The 10,299-nt window shown below is 35.8% G+C and overlaps 1 protein-coding gene across 1 annotated transcript; it reads right to left on the bottom strand.

Annotated features, from left to right (window-relative positions):
• Positions 1–3,137: 3,137 nt before the first annotated feature.
• LOC107007508 (probable WRKY transcription factor 20) lies at positions 3,138–9,825 on the bottom strand. The gene is made up of 6 exons (XM_015206154.2): positions 9,437–9,825; positions 8,321–8,515; positions 6,731–7,280; positions 6,452–6,608; positions 6,228–6,383; positions 3,138–4,225 (listed from the first exon to the last, which is right to left on the bottom strand). The coding sequence occupies exons 1-6, from the start codon at positions 9,719–9,721 to the stop codon at positions 3,733–3,735; spliced, it is 1,836 nt and encodes a 611-aa protein (XP_015061640.1). The 5' UTR covers positions 9,722–9,825; the 3' UTR covers positions 3,138–3,732.
• Between the last annotated feature and the right edge of the window lie 474 nt (positions 9,826–10,299).

The raw sequence follows: 10,299 nt of genomic DNA, 5'->3' as shown, positions 1-10,299 counted from the left end.
AAGAAAAGAAAAAGTGATGACATGTAGAAATTGTGGAGAACAAAATCATAATGCAAGAGGATATGAAAAGGTAATTTTCAGTTCTCTTTAATCTTTAATTTCATCAAATACTTAATATATTTCACTTCTAAATTCTATATCTTCTATTATGATTAATAAGGCAAAGCAGGTGAAACAACATACTAAGAAGCAAGGGAAACAACCTGCTAAGGAAGGAAAAGAAACTGGCAGGGGAAAAAAGAGGCAGCCTAGGAGAGGTTTAGTTGATGAAGATGAAGATAAAGCTTATGAGGAAGACATCAACTGCACAGCCCACAATCAACACAAGAAAGTCAGTTTGAATATGCTTCTTCTAGCAGCTATTATCCAGTAGCTGAGGATGATGATGAAGACCCTAGGCTAAGGCCAAGAACAATCTCAGAAAAATCTTTTCTATCAAGATTGAGAAAGAGACAGAACCCACAAGAACCAATTGTGAGTAGAGTAATAGGCTTCAGAGGTGACAAATTTGGTGTTAGTGAACCTACAAATCTTCCCATAGCACCAACTGGCATAACTTGGAATCGACAGGGTGCATTTACTACAAATCAGCTACAGAAGTTGAGGCCAAGAAGGGGATGATGTTATTGTGTTGGTACTGTTTTGTATATGTTGGTGTAGTTTTTGCAACTGTTTGTGTAGGTTGGTGCCTTAAATGATGTTAAGGCTAAACTTATTTTTTTGGTATGTTTTGTTTAGGCTGGTGTCTTAAACTTATAGTTGTAGTTTTGGTTTTCACTTCTATTTTTTGTATAGACTGAGCGTATCAGCTAAAACTAACTATCGTTTTGCTTATATATAACCAAGTGAATGTTATATATAGTGTTTTGTATCTATTGGGTTCTATTAATGTAGGATGTGGTTTGTGATTTGAAATGATTTGCACTTTTTTTTGTTGTTTTGTTATGTATCTTTCCATTGCTCTTTATTGTTGTTTTGTTATGTATCTTTTCAATCTTGCTTTTACTTTCTAATGAGTTTGTTATGATATGAAACATTTATTTAAGAAAAATATAGTGGCAATACCACAAACTTTATCCATCTTCAACGTAAAGACTAATATAACACAACTAAATACTATAAACTTTAAGGCAAAAGAAACAAAATAATGTTTCAAATCCAACACCTGAAATTCATAATAAGTTTGAAGCAACACTTGAAAATAATGGCCAACATTCAAACACAACTAAATACAACAAACATTAAGGCAAAAGACACAAAATAATGTTTCAAATCCAACACTTGAAATTCACAATAAGTTTGAAGCAACACTTGAAAATAATGGCCAACATTCAAACACAACTAAATACTACAAACTTTAAGGCAAAAAAAAAAAAAAAGACAAAATAATGTTTCAAATCCAACACTTGAAATTCACAAGAAGTTTGAAGCCACACTTGAAAATAATGGCCAACATTCAAACATAAGATTCACTATCACTAATACATTAGAAACAATTGAAATAACTAACACTTGAAAATTGCAACAACAAATACCACAAACACAGTAAATGGCAACATGAACAACATCTTCAACTCGACACTTTAGCTTCCAAATTTCTTGATTTATTCACTTCAAAGTAGTTTAAACTCTCTAAATCTCCAATTTCTTCTTCAAATTGTCTCTTTCAATCTTAACCGCATTCAACGACTCTCTCAAATTCTCCATTTTCAACGTAGCAACTTCCAATTTAGACTTCAATAAATTAACTTCAATAAAAGAATTTTCTGAAGAACTGCTTTCTCACCTGCAAAATTCACAATTTTCAATCTAATAAAAGTAACAGAGAAGAAATCATGAACACCAAATACAATCACAAATCATATTAATTTCCTGTTACGCGAAAAATGTACCTTAGGTTTAGAACATCTATAAAATCTTCTTCCGGGGTTCAATGGAGTCCTTGAAGTGAAACAACAAGCCAATTCACCACAAAAACAAGTCATCATCATGGAGTTACTAATTGAATCACATGAACTTTCAGGCATGATTTTAGGTCTGAATTGAAGGAGACAATAGATGAAATAGGAAATTATGACCAACACACGATAGATGATTTAAGGTCACGACGAAGATGAACTTGAATCAAACGAAGACGAGGGTTTTGGGTGAATAGTGGCGAATTTTTCTTTGGGTGTTTTATTAGGGTGTGTGTGTTTAGGATTATTTTAAGGGTTATGGGCGGGTTATGGGGCGGGTTATGATTATGGGTTGAAAAGGGGATGAAACGGGTAGTATCATAGGATCATGACACGTGTTACAAAATAGGGCTCCGTTAGTGACAAGGTTATATATGTACCACTAATTGGACGATAGGGATACATGTGTATGCATAGTATAACGGAGGGTATATACGCACCTTTTATTAAAGTACGGGGGTAAATCTGTCCCTTTTTCCAAATATTATTGGAAAAAAGAATTCAAGTATCAATAACAGGCTATTAAATCTTTGGATTAACTAATTTAAAAAGAATTCAAATCAACTCTTTCACAAATTTTTATAAACTCATATAAATATTTATGAGGCGCCAAAATTGGTACAACGAGAATGGAAGATTAAAAAATCGAAATGAATAAATGGAGTATATCAAGAAGAGAAAAATGAAGACTCAATAACATAATTTAACGTGATATACACACCACGCACGTAGGGTGAAACTAGTAGAATAAATATATTTCTTAATTTGATTCATATTTATGTCCTTCAACTAAGTGTGTAGGAGTAAACATTTAAATTTGTATAAAATTGAACAAGTAGATACGTAAATCCTTTGTAACATAATCTTTTTTGAAATTGATAACTTTGTCTAATCCTCAAAAGTCAGTACTAAAACTTTATTGATCGATATTTACAACATGTACTTCAAATCCTATTATCGTTTACTAAATTGTATCTAGTACAATTCTACGTAACATAATACACGTTAAACAACGTATAGAACTCAAATTTGCCATATAAGATGTCTCATAAGATGCATGTGTTTGTTTGTTCAACTTTATACAAGTTTAAATATTTACTTGTACATATCCAGAATTGGAGAACATAAATATAAACTTGATGTCAAGTTATGAGACAGTTATATATTACACGATCAAGATATAAAGTAAATACATATAAACTTAGCATAATGGTTTCTGCAGAGCAATTACCTACAATAAAGCAGGCAACTTGTGCACTGAAGCTCCCGCTATCACTATATGCGGGATCAAGAAAGGATCAAATCACAAGGGTCTATTGTACCCAACCTATAATGCACATTTCACAAGGGTATATTCTATGGAACCTATAGCAGGAAATTACATTTTACATGGGTCTACTTCCATATTACATAAAATACAACATATTCAAGTATTCTATGATTTCCTAAATGAGCCCATACTTCCAAGTTCTTCACAGCTAGGGCGAGCAAATTTAGCCTACTTTTAGAGAATATATTGACGTTCACATCTACTCAGAACATCCATAGTTGTTACATTTTGTAGCATACTGTCAGTATAAAGCAACAGTGATATTAAAGCTAATTACATAATGAACATTTGGTGAAACTGTATCATACAACATGCTGGGTACTCAATCCTGAAGCGAGGTTACGCCAACAAGAGATGCAGCCCTCTGTAATCCCACCGAGAAGCTGAAAAAGAAAACGGATGGAGGCTTCTTATTTTTAAGTTTTTGCCTGAGGGAAGAAACATTCACGGGCCCAAAAGTATCCTTCCATAGTTTTGAGGACATTGAGCAGATGATTGCAAGGGCAGAGTCTCAAAGCCAGTGCCCTGAACACGATTTTCCATAGTTCCAAACCGGCTCATTCCACCATTTACAATGTTGTAGCATGCCGCAACTGTAGCTGGCTGTACTAACATCATACTAGAACTTGAACCCTGAACTTGGCTATGTGCAGTTTCTGCAGGCAGTGTGTGCAGTTGTCCATTGCGCCTATTCTCCATACCATAACCTATACCAACACCTAGATTCAAGCTAACTGAGCCATTCTCTTCCGTCCTGACCCTTGAACCCCCAGTTACAGATGCTGATCCTGCCATTTCATGGTTATTAGTCCTAGCTGCTGGTACATCGTGATTGTGTTTCCCCTCATATGTAGTAATTACAGATTTGGGATCATGGGATGCCCTCTCCACGTGTTTCCTGACAGGGCATCCAGCATTGGTGCACTTGTAATAACTCCTACATCACATTCACATGAACACCATAAAAACATAAGAAACTCACGCCAAGACCAGGTTCATTGAATTTTGGATGTAGACTTAACAATTTTAGAGTAAACCGATTTTTCTATATCTAAAATGATAGCTAAATAATCACACTCCTTCCTAAGACTACAAAATCGGAAGAGAGGTCAACAAATCTATGTTTTTTCACTCTCCTGTTTAAAGTACACAAATTAATGAAAACATCACCAGGTCCTCCATGCAAAGATATTCAGAAGTTTATCAGAGATTTGATGAATTGTTAGATGCGTGATCACTCTGCCTGCTCAGTCTTCAGTTTAGCGATTTCCATGAAAGCTAATTAAGGGTATTTTGAGTTTCAGAAAGAAAATTTAGGAGATCAGATATTCATACTGTGAAAATAGAAAATTTTCAATTGACTTAATACATAATAGTTATCAATTCATATGCTAATAAAGGAAGTCAATGTTCTATAATTAAATAGAATATCCTGAGGTATCCTATAGAATATATTCTATATGATTTCTTCATTTAATTAATACAATAGATCTAGGCGTGTAGAATCTAGTCACAAAAAAGGTTTTATTCGCTTGTCCTATATTCCTAATTAAACATTTACCTGAAGATAATCGATCAAGCCTGAAAATCATTCACCCTCTACTACTTAGATGTCTCACTAGAAGTTCATTCAGCTCATTCTGAAATGTTTGTTTAATAAGCTGTATATAGAACTCTATGGTCTGCTGCTGAAACAAGGGCATTACAGTCACGCGTTTGACAAATAAATGAAATACTTAGTGGTCCAACTTACTATATTATAGAGGCACAAGGTTCACACGCAGTCATGCAGGTGCACGTTAAACCTAGCTTTATTTCAGCATTTCAAGGGTATTAGAGTTGAATCTACGACCTCCAAATACTTTAGGCCATTAAGCTATTAGGGCAGAGTACCAACAATTAAATGAGCAGCGAAAAACACAGATTGGATATAAATGATTATTTAAGTGACTGTTTCTAATGGCAGTTTCACATGCTCCAACTTAACCTACAGGGCATCAAGTGGTAATTACCCTCTCAAACAATTCTAGCCAAAAAAGTTGTCGAAGTAATACATTCAATAATCGCACTGCTGCCCTTAATATTTCATTGACACTGCCAATTTTCATACGTATTATTAATACTATGATATGTCTCTCTAACTCCAAGGTAGGGGTAAGGTCTGCGTACACTCTGTCCTCCCCAGACCCCCACTTTGTTGGATTACACTGGGTATGTTGTTTTGTACTATTAATAATGCGATAAATAAAAATAGGAGTGGATTCAGAAATCAGAACCAAAAAAAATCTAATGGACCAAAATTGAGTATAAATAATATAACATAAAATATCAAACAAAAAAATTAGGTGGAAAAGGGAGTCAGAAGAGACTGCTAGATGAGGAGAGGAGGGTTGGAGAGCTAAATATGTTCATTCTACATAATAAACTTTATTTGATTTATGCACATGGCTACAAAGCAATGAAAATTGACATATAAATGAATTCAAATCACTTCTCAACAGTTTGTACAGACTCATCTAAGACCTCATTTAGACAGTTTAATTAGTTGAAAGTGTTTACATTCTAAGCCGACTATGTTACAGACCCAAAACTATCTGCTATCTGCTATAACACATGACTTCCCAATGTTTCCAGTTATGGTTGTATGGGATTGTAAATAAGTTTCAGTTCAGAGCTTAATAAGATATCACCACTACATCTCATGATTATTCTCATCTCACCCAAAACAATAGTTGACTATCTATTTCTTTTGACTTTGCTAAGTAACACTGTTATTGAGAGGGGAACCTATCGAGCCGACTAGAAAGATGGCTTAGAACATTATGGGGAACTCCCCCTAAAAGTATTGATTCATTTTGGACCATAAAACAATCTCTTAACCAGTAACCATATGAACTTCAGACATTTAGCCATTAGATGCCACACAATGCTTTAAATACCTGGGATTAGGATTACCACGGACCACCTTTTGACCATATTTCCGCCACCTGTATCCATCATCCAATATATCAACTTCACTCACAGTTTGAACAACAACACGTGGTTCGCGGATAGGCTTAACAATTGGTGTAATATCCATGCCACCATCCATTTTCCTGCTTAAATACTCAATTGTTAAACTGGACTACTACACAGGAATAAATTTAGGACCCTTGGTTTTTACCTTCTTTTTGCAAATGGATCATCCTCATCCATCTGATCATTAGCACTATGCAACTGAGACACTGTACCTTCAAGACCATCATCACCTGCTTGTCGAGGTGATAGTGGATTACCGCCGGGCTCAGTGTTACTAGTCTGGGCATTAGTGTTGAATTTATCTTCAAGAAAAGATAAAACAGAGAGGAATACTCCATATGAGATCAAAGAAGCTTCAATAAAGACTACCATGTCATGCATTTGTTGAGTAGAGAAACAACCCTTAAAGAGCAATTCAATTTACCTTCTTGACCAGTGAGGCATGCATCTCTCTCACCTCTGTCTTCTTGGATGGAAGTAAGCACACCAGGAGTAAACCTACGGCTGGGCTGGGGTTTAGGATGATCATGGGAACCTTTATACACAATCTCTGTTATTTGTCCATCAGGAGAGCGCTCAAATATCTTTTTAACTTCACAGTTTGGGTATGTACATTTGTAGTAGCTCCTTGGGAATTCACTTCCTTTAACAAGTTTCTGGCCATACTTTCTCCAGTTATACCCATCTTCTGATGATCTCTCAGCTGTTACCGATGATACATCTTTATTATCAGCATGTGACCCTTGAGAGCTTGTATTTGATTGACCTCTCTGATTTATTTCCTCATTATCAGTTGCAGCAGCAGAAGTACTAATTGACGAGGCTTCTAAACTAACAGGTGCAGGTAGACTCAGCTCTTTTGAATAAGGCATCTCGCTTTCAACAAGAGCTGAAGGTGCTAATGATTGAGAAAGATATCGATCTTGAATTTGAATCAGAGGTTCACTTTGCTGTTGGTTGGAACCTGCAGAAATCTTCATTACAACAGTGTATTAGGAATTAACTCAAGTCAACTCAGTTAAAATAATAATGAAGCTCACATATTGCTTCTTTAGGTACTAAAAGAAAATAAAAAAGTAAATCTGCAGAGCCTTCTTATTGTTGTTGGATCCTCTGTCATTAAATCCATAAAATGTAGAAAGAAAGTATCACTCAAGTGAGATGGGCAATTCATCTTAACCACACATCCACTCAAATGTAGAAGAAAACAAATAAAACCAAGAGGAAAAAATTGGTGACATATTTGGAAACCAAATACACTATGCAAACAAATCGTCATTTTCCTGGCAATGAGTTAACACCTTTTGACTATACTTTTAACAGCTACACTCCATTCTTTTCAATTTTTTATAAAGTCAATCTTCAAAATTAATTCATTTAAGGGTCTTGAACTATCAACAAAAAAGAGATGTAATCACCTTGTTACAAAAACTGAAAACAAACAAACAAAACAAAAGGTGCAATCATTGTAACCATTTTATTTTCCTGCTAAAGAAAGAATTAACCAACAATCCACCCTGTTCCCACAACTTTAGTCACAAAGAAGTTATCTCTCACTTGCAGATACCTTTTGTATGTTTGAAATGCATATACAAGAAGATCAACAGAATAACTTTGACTTTGACTGACATTTCATGTAATAATTACAAGCATACAACAGGCATCAAGTGCAAAGAATTGTGTTATAGTCATTTTTATTATTGGTAAGAGTTGTGTCTCAATCCTTTCACGAATGAGATGTGGTAAGTTAGTGAGTGGGTGAGAGATAGAGAGAGAGAGAATTTCAAGAACACCAAAGTCAGATTTTTAAGCAAATTTCTGAATCAAGCACAGTTCAATTTAAGGAATGGATTGGCTCATTGAGAAGTTTTAAAGGTGGAGAAAAAATAACTAATATTCAATAGTGCTCTTGTTGTATTTCCTTGTTTCTAATCTAATTCGAGCATATACGCTTTGAATAAAATCTAGGTAATTTATTTTCAATAGTGCCAAGGATAACAGTCAAGCGCATTACCACTGCAGCTTCATTCGCCAGTGATCCTGAGGTAGAGTTAGATGCAATAGCAAATTTGAACTCAAATTCGCCGGTCGTTTCACCATATACATTTCCACTTGAACAGCTTCTCAAATATGAAAAAGCAGCACTCCCACTAGAGCCTTGCATTACTTGAAATTTGGAGAAGGAACCTGTGGTAGGAGACGGCTCAGCCTGCAAGTTATAAGAAATGCTATTCAGTGATCACAATCTCCTTTCCAGAATAGAAGTAGCATCTGAACATAGGATAACCAAAGTGATACAAATTTGCCTCTTTTACCCCAGCTTCCTCCTCTTTATAGGGGAAGAAACCTTTTTTTTTCTTTTCGCTATCTTTCTTTATCAATTATCATTCCATCTCAGTGGTGGGTACAGATGCTTTCAAGAAAAATAGGTGCTACTTATAATAGTTTCATAGGTGATTCATCACCAACCACTGAAGTTGGAACCTTTCAATATAAGAATTAGTGACACATGAAGCACACATGCTTATAATAATCATACAGGTTGGAATAACAAAAGAGTATATAACTTTCTGATGCCATTATTATGTCCACATTCATATCACCAGTATCTTTTTTCTCTATGGAACAACTTAGTGGTAAGTTGAGCACCTTGCCAAAAGGAAGATTCAACATGTGAAGAAACACACTGACGGCTATATACGCAGAGGAAGACAGAATATAATTCTACGAAAATTTAAAAGAATAATCATACATCAGCATCCTAATGTAAGCATCAAAACCTACGGTTGCAAATAGCACACAAATCTATATATATACACGTATTCCCCAAAATAGCATTCAGGTGGGGAAAAGGAATCAAACAACAAATTGCAATAAAATGAAAACAACCAAACATATAATTAATAGTTCAAAATGTACTTTAAGAAAGCATCAATCACATCAAAAAAATTCCTCCGGTCCTCCACACCACTCCAGAGGGTATCAAATAAGGAAAACAATTTGAAAACAGCAATCAAAATTTTAGTTAAGATATCCAATTTCATTTTCATAACAAGCAAAATACATCTAATTAGTGTATCGGTTCCCAAATCTGAAAGTGTAATTTCATGTGATGAGAAGTAGGACTTACTTTGATGTTCGATAGAAGAACGGGAGATTCGAGAAAGGATGAAGGACTGAGACCAGGAGGGATGGTGATACATGCGGAGGAGCGAGAGATCGGGAGCTTAGCAGGTGACATCAGCTTGTACTTAGCACCGGTGTTGGATCCAACGGCGGAGGAGACGGTGTGAGAGAAAGCAGCATCGGAGCTTGCAAATTTAACTTGCTGTGAAGATTCATTGATGGAAAGGAGTGGAGCTGAGTGGTTGTATTGGTTAGGGTGAGAGTGGGAGTGAGACTGAGAATCTTCCATTGACGGATTCAGAAGAGATTTTGGAGGTAGGAGGAGACACAGTCAAAAGGGGGAGAAACGGGATGGGGATGTGGGGTAGGGTGGGGTAGCGTGGGGTGGGGGCATGGAAGAGACGGGGGATGGTTATGGGATTAGGCCAAACAAGTAGGGGTGACAAAGGAGCGGGGCGGTTTGGATTCGGGGCGGTTTGGATGTGGGGCGGGTTGAGTTCAATTTATAAATTTTTCAACCTCGCTTTATCCGCCTTGTCTTGTACGATAATTTTATTTATTTACAAATTACTTTAACTTTTTTTAAAAATGTTATGCGGAATTCGAGATAATACGAGAAAATATAAACGCGAAAAACAAGACAACAGATTTACGTGGTTCACCAATAAATTGGCTACGTCCACGGGAAGAGGGAGAGCAGTTTTATTAAGGAGAGGCAAGAACAGAATTACAGAATAGGGTTTGCCATAGCGTCTATATATAGTGCTAAGCTACGCCCTAACAGGCTTGGGCCCAACATACAGAATTAACAGATAATTAAGGGCCCAATACAATAACATTGTATACCGTCGGGCCGGGGGCGTCTCC

Source organism: Solanum pennellii, chromosome 12 (genome assembly GCF_001406875.1).
Source record: "Solanum pennellii chromosome 12, SPENNV200".
In the NCBI taxonomy this organism is placed as follows: Eukaryota; Viridiplantae; Streptophyta; class Magnoliopsida; order Solanales; family Solanaceae; genus Solanum; species Solanum pennellii.
This window is presented reverse-complemented; position numbering and strand designations above follow the sequence as displayed.

Bases quoted from the DNA above. Each gene is read 5' to 3' on its own strand.
- LOC107007508 (XM_015206154.2), bottom strand. From the start codon at position 9,721: ATGGAAGATTCTCAGTCTCACTCCCACTCTCACCCTAACCAATACAAC. The intron at 7,281-8,320 runs GTAATGCGCTTG...GTTGTAATGAAG, and splicing joins TGGCGAATGAAGCTGCAGTG to ATTTCTGCAGGTTCCAACCA. The intron at 4,226-6,227 runs GTATTTAAAGCA...AATGTGATGTAG, and splicing joins CGTGGTAATCCTAATCCCAG to GAGTTATTACAAGTGCACCA.